Source organism: Pristiophorus japonicus, chromosome 8 (assembly GCF_044704955.1).
Source record: "Pristiophorus japonicus isolate sPriJap1 chromosome 8, sPriJap1.hap1, whole genome shotgun sequence".
NCBI classification, from domain to species: domain Eukaryota; kingdom Metazoa; phylum Chordata; class Chondrichthyes; family Pristiophoridae; genus Pristiophorus; species Pristiophorus japonicus.
Window position 1 is genome coordinate 196,682,139 of NC_091984.1, and position 18,148 is coordinate 196,700,286.

Genomic DNA, 18,148 nt, shown 5'->3' on the forward strand with positions numbered 1-18,148 from the left:
TGCCTCTCCGGATGTGTGCAATGTGCGCATGTGCCCGAAGAGGCCCTGTAAGCTCCGGGTTTAGGCGCGCAAAGCGCATGCGCCTAAACCCGGCACTTGCGATCTGACAGATCGCACGCATCCTTGGGAGAAGATTTGGGCTATTTGCCCAGTGAATGTCCTTAAAATTCTTGCGCCTGGTAAAAGCTGGCATAAGGCCTGCTTTTAACCCCCGTAAGTTTTAAAAGAAAGAAAAATTAAATTTTATCACCAATTTTTATATTAGAAACCTTGTCCATTAAGGTAAGTTTATTTTTAACCCTATTGAAACATTTTCTAAAAAAAAATGTTTTCCTAAAACATTTAATTTAATTCAATTTCAATTAATTTTAAACATGACGTTTTTTATTTTATTTATTGTGTTGTGATTCTGTTTTTGGGGGGGGTATTCTCATTGATAGTAATGGGAGCTCGTACAAACGGAACTCAAAATTATCAATGAGAATATTACATTGTGATTGGTGGTCCAGGCCCGCGTGATCCCAGGATGCGCGATTGCTCCTGGGATGTGTGGGCCTCTGTGCTGGGCTGCAGTTCTAGGCCTCGGACCAGAAGTGTTAGTTCCTCTGGGACCAGCAGGTACTTTCGTTAAAAAATTTTTAGTCGGAGGGCATCTGCCTACGGGAAGCCTCCGACCACAATGTTTGGCCCATTTTCTTCAGATTCTCGTCATCAATATTTTGTATTTTTATTTACACACAGTGCAAATTGGTTACTTACTGTACATCAGAGGTCAGGTTTCAGACTGTTCTGGAGCTGATCCACCCCCCTTTCCTCATTGTGTCTTTAGTTAATTGTCTCTGGCCAGTTCTGTTTGTTGCCAAGTGAAGTCATGTTACTCGGAATATTTACCCTACCTGTGGGAAAGGGGCAGTAGAGTGGAAATAGGGTTGTGATCACTCTGTACCGAGAGTACAAGGACTTGATCTGTGATTACCAACATAGTGAATTGGCATCTCATTATGGGAAGACAGTGAGTGGAAAGTAAGCTGTTTCCCCTGTTGAATGGAAGGAGTCTTGGTCTGGGATTTACATAACCCCTCAGAGCAATAAAGTGGTATTGATTGCGGTCTGGAAGGAGGCCACCTGTTTGTAATATGTATCATTTCCCATCCAGGCAAACAAAAGCAAACACAAAATGTCGCATTGGAAAAAGAAGTATCTGACATGGACTACTTAAGATCAAAAGTGGTTAAGGCTGAAGATGAGAAAGCTGAAAGTGACGATGAAGAATCTGAAACTGATGAAGAAAATAAGCTCAAGCCATCCACTGAAGGAAATGTGCTATTACATAAAGATAGCGATTATGAAAGTGAGGGAAAAAAGCCGGATAGCAAACTAGAGAAATCGGCAGCAGCACGGAGGAAGAAAAAAGAACTGGAGGTTTGAAATTTTTTTTTCATTGAAGTTTGTTAATATTTCTTGATACTATCAAAATAGTATTTTTTAATATAACTTATTTTTGTTCAGGGACACTATTGGGGTCTCCAAGTTCCTTTCCACAATAATAATGCCACTTGTTTGTCACCCAAGTGAGTGTCTGTGTATATTGCCTTATTTATATACTTTAACTAGGTACCTTTTTGGTCTGGCATCATTCCCGGCGGGGGTCGCGACCCGCGCTGTGTCCTGGGGCTGGCTGCTCTTCTTCTCCCCGCTGCCTCTGATGTTCTTTCCTTGGTCGGGTTGGCGCTGAGAGGGAGCGAGGAACGTGACGGCTGACTGAGGCGCTGAAGCTGGGCCTGAGAAATGCTGCACAGGAGGCTAGGGTCGGCGTGACCTCCCGTGTTCCGGAAAATTCTCTGGTCTGGCACTGGTCAGATCCCAAGGGTGCCGGACTGTATTTGCATAATTGTAAACATCTAAAAATAAAATCTGTAGCAATTTAGATAAATCTAGGAATTCAGAAGATAGACTTATTTAGATGTGTTCACTATGTATTTTAAAGAACTCTGTTACAAATTTTCTTCAATTTAAAAAAAAATGTGCTTATCCACATTATCAAACATTTTATATTATTTGGCTAATCTTTTAAATCTTATATTATATGTTTGATCCAAACTTCACACGTCAGTGAAATGTGCTTCTGCTTCCAGACAAAAATGTAAAAGCATTTTGAAAAATGGAATGGGACATTAATAGACTTCTCACTCTTTACTCTGATCAGTACTTTATAATTTCATTTCAGAAACAAACCCACCAAAATGAACCGACGACACTGCATACTTTGAAACTGCGAGGGGCCCCCTTCAGTGTGAAAGAGGTACTGATCATATCTAATTTGTGTTTTCGGTTGCATTTCTATTGCAGTCCCTTGTGTGAGCAAGTGTCCGATTTGAGAGTTTGTTTTTGCAATGTTGGATAGAGACAGAGGAAAAAAATGTTTGTATGCAAAGTCGAGTAATTTCTCCCTACACTTTGTGTCAGCGATGATAACTTTCTTCAGGTTTTTAATGGCATTATAAGCAACCGTTGATGTATTCAGATTATGTGAACAGTATTTTAACCTGGTTAAAGGAAGAAACCTTGAATGAGCCTATAGTATTTACTGCTTATATATGGATAAAATACTTTTTTATTGACCGTGAGTGTGAGAAAACACAGCCTTCATTCATTTTGACAAAATGTGAATTAATGTAACCTTAAAGTTCAATCCAGAGTATTAGTCTTGTATGTACGTGATGAATTGAGTTGTTCTATACATTCATATTGTGTACTAATCTCTCTTCAGAAGCAAGTAAGAGAATTCTTTGTTCCTATGAAACCCGTAGCTATCCGAATTGTCAAAAACGCAAATGGCAACACAACAGGTTTGTAACCAATTCTTCAAGTTTTCTTTCATAAAATATCTGTTTTGGGGAGTGATGGTGCCTTTTTGTATCTATTTGACAAACAAGGAATATAGCTTTCATGTTGAGTTGTATTTTTTGCATCATTAAAAATCTTAACTGTTCCAATATTTTTGTGTTGCATATGAAATGGAACCCACTGATTATATTGTACTTTAATACCAACTTCGTGTACAATGGAAAATGGCAAATTATTTTGTTGATTTAGTGTGTTGTACAATATATGTTTTGTAGATGTTATCAATTTTTGTTGAACTCCACAGAAATTTACATCAATAAAATTTCACTAAATAGCATGACAACAGTAAAAGGAATCCTGCACTTTTACTATATTCCATTTTATATGTGAGTGGGAGAAAAAAATTACGGTCAGTTATACCACATCTGTTTTTAGATTAAAGAACCTTAAATAGTTACAAGCCTCAATTGTCATAGTTGGTACAGTTGCTAATTTTAAGCCATCATAAATGATAGAAACATAGAAAATCGGTGCAGGAGTAGGCCATTCAGCCCTTCGAGCCTGCACCACCATTCGATAAGATCATGGCTGATCATTCCCTCAGTACCCCTTTCCTGCTTTCTCTCCATACCCCTTGATCCCTTTAGCCGTAAGGGCCATATCTAACTAGCTCTTGAATATATCCAATGAACTGGCATCAACAACTCTCTGCGGCAGGGAATTCCACTTGTTAACAACTCTCTGAGTGAAGAAGTTTCTCCTCATCTCAGTCCTAAATGGCCTACCCCTTATCCGAAGACTGTGTCCCCTGGTTCTGGACTTCCCCAACATTGTGAACATTCTACCCGCATCTAACCTGTCCCGTCCCGTCAGAATCTTGTAAGTTTCTATGAGATCCCCTCTCATCCTTCTAAACTCCGATGTATAAAGGCCCAGTTGATCCAGTCTCTCCTCATATGTCAGTCCGGCCATCAGTCTGGTGAAGCTTCGCTGCACTCCCTCAATAGCAAGAACGTCCTTCCTCAGATTAGGAGACCGAAATTGAACACAATATTCCAGGTGAGGCCTCACCAAGGCCCTGTACAACTGCAGTAAGACCTCCCTGCTCCTATACTCAAATCCCCTAGCTATGAAGGCCAACATACCATTTGTCCTCTTTACCTCCTGCTGCACCTGTATGCCAACTTTCAATGACTGATGAACCATGGCACCCAGGTCTCGTTGAATCTTCCCTTTTCCTAATCTGCCACCATTCAGATAATATTCTGTCTTCGTGTTTTTGCCCCCAAAGTGGATAACCTCACATTATCCGAGATGGCGGGACTGACCTATCAAGAAAGACTGGATCAACTGGGCTTGTATTCACTGGAGTTCAGAAGAATGAGAGGGGACCTCATAGAAACGTTTAAAATTCTGACAGGGTTAGACATGTTAGATGCAGGAAGAATGTTCCCAATGTTGGGGAAGTCCAGAACCAGGGGACACAGTCTAAGGATAAGGGGGAAGCCATTTAGGACCGAGATGAGGAGGAATTTCTTCACCCAGAGAGTGGTGAACCTGTGAAATTCTCTACCACAGAAAGTTGTTGAGGCCAATTCACTAAATATATTCAAAAAGGAGTTAAATGAAGTCCTTACTACTAGGGGAATCAAGGGGTATGGTGAGAAAGCAGGAATGGGGTACTGAAGTTGCATGTTCAGCCATGAACTCATTGAATAGCGGTGCAGGCTAGAAGGGCCGAATGGCCTACTCCTGCACCTATTTTCTATGTTTCTATGACCCGTTTATCCCAACTTCTGCTTCCTGTCTGCCAACCAGTTCTCTATCCACGTCAGTACATTACCCCCAATACCATGTGCTTTGATTTTGCACACCAATCTCTTGTGTGGCACCTTGTCAAAAGCCTTTTGAAAGTCCAAATGCACCACATCCACTGGTTCTCCCTTGTACTGGTTACATCCTCAAAAAATTCCAGAAGATTTGTCAAGCATGATTTCCCCTTCATAAATCCATGCTGACTTAGACCGATCCTGTCATTGCTTTCCAAATGCGCTGCTATTTCATCCTTAATAATTGATTCCAACATTTTCCCCTCCACTGATGTCAGGCTAACCGGTCTATAATTACCCGCTTTCTCGCTCCCTCCTTTTTAAAAAAAGTGGTGTTACATTAGCTACCCTCCAGTCCATAGGAACTGATCCCGAGTCGATAGACTGTTGGAAAATGATCACCAATGCATCCACTATTTCTAGGGCATGTGTGCGCGTGCAAATTGCATACAATGTATTACTCCTGCTATCTTGCTAGAGCAGTCATCAGGCAGGTTGAGTAGACTGAAGCCACTTGTTTACTCTCTCTGTAATCTGGCCTAATTTTCCAGGCACCGTGAAGTGCATCAGCAGCCACAAGATGCTTGCTTTCCTCCTGTCTAGTCCTGAAGGTATTGCCTTGCTGCAGTGTTTTGGTTCTCTGATGTGGTTCTCTGATGCATTGTTCAAATCGGTATTCTCTTATGGGAACTTAGACAGCAATTGTCGCTGTTCTCCCTTGCTTAACACTTCCTGTTCGAGTGCCTTCATTGCACTTTCCATCCCAGCACCCTGGTGCTGTCATCAGTAATGTCCTGTGAAATTACGGCTTGTTATCCTTCGTCTTTCTCAATTTTTCTGCTGCCCTTAACCACTTCATTTTACTTCACAGTCTGTCTCCATTGCACTACTCATTCATGTCTCAATGCAGTTACTACATCTTCTCATTAATTTCTCCTCGTGCGGGCTACAACATCATCTCAAGAGCAACATCTTTGGACCTGTCCTATTCATCTTTTATGTGAAACCCATTGAAACATCATCTATTAGCACAGGGTGATCTTCCACACATGCAAGGACAGCACTCCACTCTGTCCTGTGCGCTACTACAGACTTTAAAGCTGTCAAAATACTTTTGACTACAGCAACAACTTACATTTATATAGCGCATTTAATGTAGTAAAAGGTCCCAAGGCACTTAAGAGTGATATCAATTTAAAAAAAAAAAAAAAAATTCTTGACACCGACAAGCCACAGAAGGAGATATTAAGACAGATGACCAAAAGCTTGATCAAAGAGGTAGGTTTTAAGCAGCATCTTAAAGGAGGAAAGAAAGGTAGAGGAGCGGAGAGGTTTAGAGAAGGAATTCTCGAGCTTAGGACCCAGGCAACAGAAGGCATGGCCGCCAGTAGGGGAGTGATTAAAATCAGGGATGCACAGGAGACCAGAATTGGAAGAGCGCAGAAATGTCGAAGGCTTTTAAGGCTGGGGGAGGCTACAGAGATGGGGAGGGGCGAGGCCATGGAGGGATTGGAAAAGAAGGATAAGGATTTTAAAATTGAGGTGTTGTTGGACTGGGAGCCAGTGAAGGTCAGCAAGCACAGGGGTGATGGGATAGCACTGGATGAGTTATAATTTGCAATACGAAAGCCATGTTTTGGCAACATCCCCTCGTCCCAATACCTATGTGCCTTTGGCTCAACTCAATCAACATCCCTGGCTGCCCTCGCTGGCTAAATCAGATGGTGCACACTCTTGGCATACTCCTCAATGCTGAGCTGAGCTTTCTGCTCCACATCAAGGCAGTTGTCAAGTTTGCATTCTTCTATCTTTGTAACATTGCTTGATTACATCTCTCTCTACCCCATTTTTGGTATCGTTAATCAATGGCTTCATCACCTTCAGGTTTGACTTTTATGTAAATCGTTTCTCACTGCTCTCTATCCATGTACCTTTCACAGAATTCCGTCACGTGTCTGGTCCAACACAAAATTTTGCACACTCATCATCCTTATTCTTGGCAAACTCCACTTGCTCTCCTTGTGCCCCAGTTAATTGATTTTCATTACCTTATCCTAATTTAATACCTTCATGATATCAGTCCATGTGAATTGAACAGTCTTCCTCAAGCATATGTCCCTGCTTGTCTGTCAACAGATTACTATTTCTTCCTGTTTCCTTTACTCCTAGAGCAAGGTTCTTCTATGCCCATGCTCCCAGAAGTTCTATCAAAAATACCTCTTCTCTGCTTACCTCTCTTTCTACCTTGAAAAGATTTTTTTTTAATTCATGATATTGGGAGGAGCTTCCTTCTCAAATTTCTTCCTTTTTTTCTGTTTGGTATCTTTTTTCTGCTTGGTATCTATCTTTTACCTCACTGTTAAGCGTTTGAGATGCTTTTTACATAAACACCACTGCAAAAATGTGCATGTTGTCCTTGGCCGTCTGTTCAGTTATGGGGGGCACCACGGCCTGATCTGAACCTATACTCTCTCATGCACGCAGGTTACCAACATTTTGACTTTTACTAATTATTTTTGGAGTGGAATACTGTTTTATCACAGTTCAAATTGCTTTCAAAACCTTTTCTCCTCTCTTTCTCCCCCCACCCCCCCCCCCCCACCCCTGCAGCCCCAAATCCAATACACTTGGGTCAATTTATTGTCGGACAACTGATCCAACTGCTAAGCATTGCTGGTTAAGCACAGCTCACTGATCAAAGCTGTTCTGTATAGCTCAGTACCGTATGTCGTGGATTTATTCAGGAGACAGCAGGAAGCAATTAATATATAAATCTTAGTGATTTTTCTGCATTTACAGAAGTGAATTGTTTTGACACTTTGATATTTGCGTTGTCCTTTTTGCAATACAGGGTATCTCAGTTAATCAGACTCACAATCTTCTATAAATCTGCCATTTTTGGCTTGTGAGCTTATGGTATGATATATTCTTCATTGTTGATACCACAAAGACTGCAGGTATCAGTGGAACAAGTTCAAGAACAACATTTGTTCTGATAGACTAGTTTGGTTAACAGTTCAGTGCAAACCATTGGACTGGGATGGGGAAGATAACCAACTAGCTGGAAGGTAGCTATATACTGAAAAAGTAAAGTTTCTGCACCTCCCCCTTTTAAGTCGCTCATTAAAACCTACCTCTTTGACTAAGCTTTTGGTCACCTGTCGTAATGTCTCCTCCTTTGGCTTGGTGTCAATTTTTTGTCATCTTGCGCTCCTGTGAAGTGTCCTGAAACGTTTTAACGACATTAAAGGTGCTATATAAATTCAAGTTGTTGAATTCAACATGGTTGTATTCTTGGAAGTGTTAAGATAGGTGGTTTTACATTCCTCGTTATTTCTAATCATAAATTCAGTTTTGTCTGATTGTGAGACATGCTTGTTTTGCAGGTTATGTATTTGTAGACTTCCAGTCAGAGGATGATCTTGAAAAGGCTTTGAAAAGAAATAAAGACTACATGGGTAAGGGGTTTTGAACTTTTATGAGGCAGTAGCACTTGTCCTGTAATCTACCCTCGCACCATAGAGGGGTAACTACTTGGGCTATAATGTCTGGAATCTTGTTAATTTTTGAAATGTGACCTCAAAAATATTTCCTGCTTTGGTTAAAGGTGGAAGATATATTGAACTTTTTAAGGAGGAGAATAATGCACCAAAAACTAAACCAGGTAGAAAAGATGACCAAAAATGGTTAAAAAGGGAAAAGAAAGCAGGTGAGGAGGAAGAGGATCTCTCTGATTCAGGAAGATTGTTTGTTAGAAACCTACCATATACCTGTACAGAAGAAGATTTGGAAAAAGTATTTTCTAAATATGGTAAGTGGCTAATATTCTTTCCACTGTACATGTTACTATCAATTATAAATATTTCAAAAAGCAAATGTTTCTTTTTTTGTTTTTAAAAGGCTGTTTTGTAGAATTGAATGTAATTGTACAGGTACTTACAAACAGTTTTGTAGCTGAACTAAACCTGCTCTGCTGTGTTACCTATGACAGCTTGAACTTTGTGATTTTAAATCTCGTGCCCTTTCTCCCTATCTCTTGATACCCTTACTCAATATTCCCTCTAATTTTTTTTTGTGGGCGGTTCTTTTAAATTTACTGCGCATGCGCGGTATCCCTTCCAGCGGCAGGAACTAGTAAGCGGCCTGCGCAGGACCTCACAGCCGTGCTCCTTGGGGGGAACATTGCCCTTCCCTAGTGAAGATCTACAGCTCAATTAATAGTGCCGATGACTTTCTTTTCAGTTCTCACTACCATTTGTGTGAAGATTTTTTTTCCAGACTAACTTTAAACTGATTCTCCAGTTGGAGAAAGGGGCGTTCCTTATCTCTTGTCAATTCCTTGCATTATATTTAAACACCTCAATCAGATTTTTAAAGTGATGTAATAATGTACCTTAATTTAGCAGTTTGTTAGCTATGCAATTGTAACTCAAGTAATTGCAACTAATTCTTTCTAAACTGTCTAGAGTTGTTGCTAAGGGCATTAGGCCTATCAAACTTGATACTTTGTAGACAACATTGCTTGATGAGCTTCAACTGTTGTAAATCACTGTTGCGATTGACAGATTTCCTTTTGTTTAATTTCTTTGGTATTTGTATGTTTCTGGAATGTCTCAATATTTTCAGTTATTCTACTTTGGCAAACCAGCTCCTAGATTTGTTTGGATCTTAAGAAAAAGCCACAGGTCAGAGTACTATTAATTGTGTTGTCACTCATAACCTTGAATGGTTTCATGGAACTAGTAATACAGCGAGCGCTGGTGTTAAAACGTGGATTGTAAAATCGAGAAGTGCAGAATAAAGACGGTGGTAGTAGTGCGCTCGTACCTGGTCCAAAATTGCATAGTGGCACAGTTTTCTAGCTCTACCTTGTTCACGTAGGAGGCGTCAACATCCTAAGAAGGAGGGTCAGGACAATAAAACGCGAACGCCTACAATGAGTAAATGCGTGTAATTCTGTCACTCAACAGCTTCTGATATAAGCAGTGTCAATGTTTGATTACACTGCAGTACTGAGGCACTCGGCTCCTACACACTAGCTGAATAAATAACAGTATAAGCGGAAAGACATTTAATAAACACTTCAATTTGCTTGAAATCAGCGGAGCTTTTAAGTAGAAAGGATTGCGGTAATCACACTTTAACAAAGTGCAAAAAGCTTATTGAATTGTCCAAAATAGCTAGTGTGTTGAATACATTGTAAGTGGAGCCTTTATAATTGACTGCTATGGTGTTGGAAATGATTATGGGAACTTAGATTTTTCTTAAATGCACAAATGCCAACTGTTCTAGCTATTGCCCGATGTTGATAACTACTTCATATACAAATTCACTTCTTAGAAATTAATCTGATTTGACACTGACTTATAAAGATCAGAAGAATTAAATCGGGTTGTATTAAAAATAATTGTGGTATCTTTTTAATTAATTTAGAATATGCATTTTTGTTAAACACTAACAGGACCATTATCGGAGACTCACTTTCCTATAGACAGTCTAACCAAAAAACCAAAAGGATTTGCCTTCATCACGTACATGATGCCTGAACATGCTGTGAAGGCCTTTGCTGAATTAGATGGTGAAGTGTTTCAGGTAAGGTTGAAGAAATTCTACATAAAATTTGTGATTCACATCCAGTTACAATTGGATTTATAAATCCATCAAGTTCTTTATAACCCAATCATACAACAGAATGAAGTATCATATAGGGGCTGGGTCATTAAAAGGATCGGGGAGGCAGGGAGGAGGTCGGGCCGGGCTGTAAAAATGGTTGGGGGGGTGAGGGGTTTGGGCCGGGCTGTTAAAAGGATCCGGGGGGGGGGGTCGGCCTGTTAAAATGATTGGGGAGGGGGTCGGGCTGGGCCATCAGAAGAGGGTCAGTAAGAGGATTGGGGGTCGGGCTGGGCAGTTAAAAGGATCGGGGCTGGGGGACAGGGCTGGGCAGTTAAAAGGATCGGGATGGGTGGGGTTCGGGCAGAGGATCGAGGAAAGAGAGGATTGGGGGGAGGGGGGAGAAGGGAAGATCGTGGGTGACCACTGGAGGATTTGGCCTGCCACCAGATGATGGGAAAGGCCTGCGGGGTGGGGGGAGATAGGAGGCCTCGTAGGAATTGGGAGGTCCCTGTTGGCCGGGTGTGAGTTAGGTAGGGACCCAGGATCTAGGAGGTAAATGTAAAGGCACTTACTTTCTGGATCCAGCCGTCCCCTACTTGCTGTAAATGCCGGGTTTTAAGAATTGTGTAAAACCCGTCCACCTGCAGTTAAAAACAAAATGGAGGTAGCGGGTTGGCTGCCCGCCCCCGTACTGCTTCACATCCCGCCTCCGTTAAAACTGGAAGTGGGCGGTTTGGAGGCGGATTCAGATCAGGAATCCGATTTGTAACAATTTAGCTACTCCCCTGCTCCAACACACCCAATTTTTTTTTTAGGTTAAAATTCCCCCCCCGTAATCCTTCCAGTAATAAAATCTTCTCTTTGCTTTGTTTCATCGCCGCTTGATGTCAGTTGTTGACTGAAGAGGGTTGCGGTGTTATATTACATTAAAGGCATTTTTAAAAATGCAAACTGTTACAGTTTATGAATAAAAATGCACTTTTGTAAATGATCAGCTTTCATTTCTAGTGCCAGTGGTTTGCCTCGGTTTTATGAATATACAGAAATTACGGACAGAAAAGGAGAGACGCTGGTCCATCTAGCCTGTCCCACATAGTGGTGATTCTTTGGGAGAGGCCAAAAACAGTTAAAAACCAAAGTCATTGGGGAAATCTGGAAAATTCCTCTTCGACTCCTTTAGTGGATCAAAATTAGTCGAGGAGATCACATTAAACTTTTATTTGTTGAATTCCATTTTCATTTAATTTATTAATGCAAAGGGCTAGAGTTCCAGTATTTGACCCGCTTGAGGTCCACTTGTGCAGACCACAAATCTGACGAGTTTAAAAATGCCTGCAGAAGTGTGGCACCTGAACTGTGAATTAGGGACGGATGTAGGGATAAGCACCTGTTAAAGGAATGTATTTTTTATAAAAGGTTTGTTTATAAGATTTTAAATAAAAGATGATGTACATTTAAAAGTGGCATGATAGTTCTTTTCTCATTACATTTAATGCAGTTTTCTTTTTAATTACGTTCCATGCATGCAGAAATACACTGGCAGGCACACACACTGTAGTCTGAAAGTTTTGAGTGGGTTGTCCCACACATTTTGCCATCTTCTCTCTGGTTTTGGCCTAGAAACAGGAGGAAAAAGTAAAACAGTCTTGCAAGTTTAATAAAAAATATAGTTTAAGATAAAGTTCTAGAACTTCAAAGGCAGACATTTAAATATGAAACTCATCAAACTCACCAGAGGGTGGCAGTCACTAACTAATCTTAGTTGTTAAACTATAGAGAATCATAGCTGAAATATCTTTCTTTTTAAAAATCCTCCACTGTAAATTTTAAAATAAAATCTCAGTGCTGTAAATAGAAAGCGGGTCCATCAGCATCTGGAAAGACTAAAGACAGGTTAACGTTTCAGGTGTATACACTGTTGGAAATTTCAGATAAGCCCATTTATGAGACTATTTCCAGATTTCAGTTCAGTATTACCTCTGTTCATAATATTTCATTGTCTCTGACGTGCTCTGTCTTTGCATTTTATCAATTTTTCCCATCAGCTGTTTGTCAAATCTTGAAGAAACTCGTCACTGCATTTAAGAGTGTCCAAACCGAACTATTGAGAAATCCATGAAAGGAGCACTCATGCTCACCTGATTTTGGATTGCACATTTTCTCCCTGCATGATGAATCCCATTTACCTAAATCCAGAGAGCTTGGGTGCAGGTTGGCAAAGCTGAGGGACCCTGTATAGGGTACCGCTGGCGATTAAAACAGCGCAGCTACCGAAAGAAAGTGCCATCAAGCTTCTTGTGCAGTCAGGAACACAAAGTATTGGCTGGAGTTTGAGTGCGATAGAATTCCAGCAGCCGGTCTATCTCCGCATTTCCATTGCGAACCAGACTTGCTCGATCATTATCAGTTCCCATGCGTATTACGGACCTGCTTGGCTCAGAGGGTTAAGTTGGTTGAATTTCTTTTGCCAGAAGCCACCTCTCTCTCTCTCCTTTTTCCTCTCCCTACCCCAAAGATGATAGACAGTGGGTTACTGGAGAACTGATGAGCATGGTTTGAGCCCTCCTAAACACAGGGTTGACATATGCTATATATAGCCTACTATGTCCACTCACTTGATGCCAATTGACTTCAGTAGAGGATTAGTTAAATAAACAGCCTGGTTTGGCACACATTTTACTTGGCAAAAGCAATATTCACTTAAACATGATCCACTGATAATTCTACAAGTAGAGAGGGTGATGCAGCTGGACTGCTCCTTCAGGTGGTCTTGAATGACTCGTGAACTGAATTGTAGAAGTTAATCTTTTCCAATATTCTTCCTTGTTTGGGTGAGCAAAATATTTAACATTTAGAACAGCACTTTGTTATTCCAAGGGAAAGAAATCCCAGAAGTTGTTGCATTTATTCATATTATAATTTGTACAAGGGTTGCACAAAAAATTCTTTGCATGGCTTAAATAGAATCTTGAGCAGAATCATAAATTTTAAAAAAGTGTGTGGTGTTGGCCCAGTAACTCATGACTTTATAGTCAAATTCAAACAAAATGTTTTCTTGTAGAATTTTCTAAAGTGTAATGTTAATTTTAATATGTTTCAGTCAAACTTTTATTGCAGTTCATTTTAAAGTTATTCATCGGGTTTTGATTGCTTCGGTACATTGGTACACCAGTGTGCTGTATCACTGGGCTGTCTTGATGCATTTTTAAAGCCTTTGTACTGCTTGAAAAAATATTGTACAGGTAGTTAATTCTTAGTGGCTAAAATGACATTTCAAGGGTAAATTATCCTTGTTATATTCAAATAATAGCTTAAAAGGCTGTATAAGTGACAAAATAATTTTCTATCTACTCAGGGCAGGATGATGCACATTTTGCCATCTACAGTGAAGAAGGAGAAGGCTGAAGATGACGATACATTAGGTTCCTCTACCTACAAGAGAAATAAAGCGGCTAAAGACAAAGCCAGCAGCAACAGGTTGGATATCAGTGCACTGAAAGTACACATTCACATGATGGTCTTAACTCAGTTAATAGCATACGTGTTTGATTCTAAAATGTTTGCATCTGAAACATATTCCTAAGTATAGAGAGATTTTCATCCCTCATTGCTGCTTATTTCCAATTGAGCAACTACAATTTATAAATTTGTGACTTTTATTTCAAAACTTTTAAAAATTGTTCTAATTTATATTGAAATGCATAGATTTTGATATATATATAAAAGATGTATGTGCGGTACATAAAATGTGATTGATCTCAAGATTCTAAATGTAATGCAACTGACACAAGTGGCATTGTAAACATAATGCTGCGTGAATGATTGATTGCAGTGGGATAGCACCCAAATGTTATGTGACAGCCCTAGAATCAATCCTGGGTAGTACAAAATCAGTCTATTTTGGAGATTGAGCAGACAGCTTAACCGAAGTCTGACCATGCCCCAGAGCACTATATTGAACAGACAGCACCTCCCCACCTCTCCACACCCGAACCACCCCTCCCCCACTGAGCAGTGGTTGGCCACTGTTCGTCCAACCTCGCCGAGATATATTGGCCAACCCACCTTATCCCTCACGGAGGAACAATGTACTGCCCCATCACCAAGTTGATAGAAAACCCTGCCAACCATTCAGCGGAAATTGCAGGAACCCATGTCCCCCAAAAGCAAAAATGCGCTGTCCGAACATTCACAAAAGTGGCCATGCATCAAAAAAGATGGAAGGAAAGCTTGTATGAGCAAGGTTAAAAGAAAAACTGGAGCTTTGTCCAAAAAAGCAAATGGGTAATCGATTCAGCCAACCCAACCGTCCCCCATCCCCATTCAGCAGAGATCACGACCCTATCATCCTAATTGAGAGCAATCTCTGCCACACTGAGGAAAAAAAGCATGGGATACCTGCTCCCCACTGTCTGAACAGAAATCTTACACCCCATACTGAGCTGAAATTGATGTACGTACACCCCACTGAAACAGTAGTAATCACCCCTGACTGAAGAGGAACAGAATCCTGGCTGCCAACCCCCTCCTCCCCTGCCCCTCCCATTTCCCCTATTTGTAGCAAATAGAGTTAATTCCCCTGAGAGCAAACCTTGTCTTCTACCCTCATCCCTAGTGAGGACAAAGATAACCTGTTTCTTCCCCACCCCCCCGCCACAAATAAAAGCCCAGCCTTGTTCCCCATCTCACTATGCACAAATCAGACTTTTTCTGCTCGCACAACTAAGAACAAATCCCTAATCCATGAGCTGGGCTGGAACTTAAGCCATCCTCACTTCCATTTAAAACAAATGTGGGCTTATTCCTGCCCTCCCTCCATGAACAGTAACTTGCATCCCTCCACCCACTGAGAACCAACGGGTACCTCTTCCAAACTTTCACCCAGAAGCAACTCTGCAACACCCCAGGCCGAATGCCTACCCTCCATAACCTACGAGTACCAAATGACCCTTCCTCATACTCTTACCGCCCCTTCCACCCAGTCTCTCTCCTCTTCTCCTTCCCCTCCCTATCAAGCTCCCCCATCCTGAGATGAAGGGGTTGTCATATGAAGAAAGGTTGAGCAGGTTGGACCTATACTCATTGGAGTTTAGAAGAATGAGAGGTGATCTTATTGAAACATAAGGTTCTGAGGGGGCTTGACTTGGTAGATGCAGAGAGGATGTTTCCCCTCATGGGGGAATCTAGAACTAGGAGGCATAGTTTCAGATTAAGGGGTCACCCATTTAAAATGGAAATGAGGAGGAATTTCTTTTGAGGGTCGTGAATCTTTGGAATTCTCTACCCCCAGGGAGCTGTGGAGGCTGGGTCATTGAATATATTTAAGGTGGAGACAGACAGACTTTTGAATGATAAGGGAGTCAAGGGTTATGGGGAGCGGGCGGTGAAGTGAAGTTGAGGCCAGGATCAAATCAGCCATGATCTTACTGAATGGCGGAGTAGGCTTGAGGGGTAAAATGGCCTACTCCTGCTCCTATTTCTTATGTTCTTGTCCACCTCCTTCCATACCCCCCTCCCCACCATGTGAAGAAATGTCCTCAGAGAAACATAGAAAATAGGTGCAGGAGTAGGCCATTCAGCCCTTCGAGCCTGCACCACCATTCGATAAGATCATGGCTGATCATTCCCTCAGTACCCCTTTCCTGCTTTCCCCATACCCCTTGATCCCTTTAGCCGTAAGGGCCATATCTAACTCCCTCTTGAATATATGCAATGAACTGGCATCAACAACTCTCTGCGGCAGGGAATTCCACAGGTTAACAACTCTCTGTGTGAAGAAGTTTCTCTTCATCTCAGTCCTAAATGGCCTACCCCTTATCCTAAGACCGTGTCCCCTGGTTCCGGACTTCCCCAACATCGGGAACAATCTACCCGCATCTAACCTGTCCCGTCCCGTCAGAATCTTGTATGTTCCTATGAGATCCCCTCTCATCCTTCTACACTCTAATGTATAGAGGTCCAGTTGATCCAGTCTCTCCTCATATGTCAGTCTGGCCATCCCAGGAATCAGTCTGGTGAAGCTTTGCTGCACTCCCTCAATAGCAAGAACGTCCTTCCTCAGATTAGGAGACCAACACAATATTCCAGTTGAGGCCTCGCTTAAGGCCCTGTACAACTGCAGTAAGACAGCCCTGTACAACTGCAGTAAGACCTCTCTGCTCCTATACTCAAATCCCCTAGTTATGAAGGCCAACATACTATTTGCTGCCTTTACCGCCTGCTGCACCTGTATGCCAACTTTCAGTGACTGATGAACCATGATACCCAGGTCTCGTTGCACCTCCCCTTTTCCTAATCTGCCACCATTCAGATAATATTCTGTCTTTGCGTTTTTTCCCCCAAAGATCTTTTTAAAAAAAAATAATAGCTTGATACATCTGCTGAGGCATGATCCTAACAGTTATACTGGGTTTGCACCGCTGCGGAACTCCGCCACCGATCCTGTTGCAGTATGCTGGATCACGGTGGTCCTACGGTGATGTGGGATGCATTTGCAGCACCAGCCACTGAAAACCCCAGAGACACTGGCTGGCCTGGGAATTGGGATATCGGTCTCGTTCAACCCCTCCCCACTGGAAGAACAAGATCTCCTTACAACTGTTTTGGGGGTCCAGGACAATATGCACCAATTAGGCTCCAGGTCGTGACTGAGGGCTGTGGAACGGGTACCCCTGTCTTAAGTAAGCTCTGCTCCGCCACCCTCTTTCTCCTCCCCCTTACATCAACTACCTTGCAGTAGTGGCGGAGGATCCAGCCCTCCCACAAGGTCAATTGAAAATTCACATTTACCCAATTGAGTTGAGATTATTTGGCGGACACTGGAACAACTGCAATTCGGGGTTAAGCATTGTTTATTCCAAGTGATCATTTGAAGGAGGTTTCTGGATATTTGGTGTTGCAATCTCTAATTTCTGTACACATTTAGAAATATAGCTCTAGTCTATTTTGCATTTTTTAAGAAAAAAAAAGTACTCTGCTGAGGTGATAATTCTAGGCTTACCTTTCCGTCTCTTTATTACTTTTGATTTCCAAAATACACCTTATCGCAGAGGTTGAAGGAAGGTAAATTTTAATTGAGTGGCAACTGTACAACAAGCTATCAGTGATGCTTTAACCAATATAGTAAAATAGTTGACTTTCAGTGAATCAGAAATTATAACTTTTTTTTCTGTTCCGAATTTAAATTTGCTTGATGCAAATTATCTGATTACATTTTTTTTGTACTAATTTTGCACTCTGCTGTGCTGCTTACATTGTTTATTTCAAGTAATAATTCATTTTTTTTGTGGGGGGGGGGGAGATCATGATTTTGAATTAGTATAATTTTTCTGTGTTTACATAGAGTATCAATTTATATTCCCCTGTACTTTTCAGCTCGCACAACTGGAACACCTTATTTATGGGGACTAATGCTGTTGCTGATGTAATAGCAGCAAAATATAATGCCACAAAAAGCCAAGTGCTAGATCATGTAAGTATTTAAGTATTTTTATTTGAATGGCACAAGTAGTTTTATATAGGTATTTATGCTTTCTGCTTGGAATTAAACCAATGACTGTCTTGCCTTGAGATAAAAAATTAAAAATGTACACCCACCAAAAATATTGCAAAATGGAAATACAATACAAAAGCTTCCCTCTTCTTTTCGCAGCACTATGTATCACTCCCCCGTGAAATAAAATAAGCAGATGACCTGCTTGGGGGTGTGTAAGAACAGGCCTTATTGTTGGGCATGTTTCAACATCAACAATTTATTTGAGTACAGCAATTGAACCAGAGAATTTCTATTTTCTGTTTTTTTTTAAACTTCACATTTCAATGAGAAGACAATTTGGTTCTTCCCTCTTGTCTTTTATTTG

General features: G+C 41.2%; 1 protein-coding gene across 4 annotated transcripts in view; it reads left to right on the plus strand.

The window, feature by feature from the left end:
* Positions 1–18,148, plus strand: part of rbm19 (RNA binding motif protein 19) — a 373,516-nt gene that overhangs the window by 12,374 nt on the left and 342,994 nt on the right. For 3 of the 4 annotated variants that reach the window (XM_070887715.1, XM_070887717.1, XM_070887716.1), the window contains exons 6-13: positions 1,157–1,422; positions 2,228–2,302; positions 2,771–2,849; positions 8,063–8,134; positions 8,284–8,487; positions 10,138–10,268; positions 13,645–13,766; positions 17,664–17,760. In XM_070887715.1, coding sequence (XP_070743816.1) covers positions 1,157–1,422; positions 2,228–2,302; positions 2,771–2,849; positions 8,063–8,134; positions 8,284–8,487; positions 10,138–10,268; positions 13,645–13,766; positions 17,664–17,760 — 1,046 coding nt within the window. The remainder of the gene's footprint in view (positions 1–1,156; positions 1,423–2,227; positions 2,303–2,770; positions 2,850–8,062; positions 8,135–8,283; positions 8,488–10,137; positions 10,269–13,644; positions 13,767–17,663; positions 17,761–18,148) is intronic. The other variant, XM_070887718.1, reaches the window with a different exon arrangement.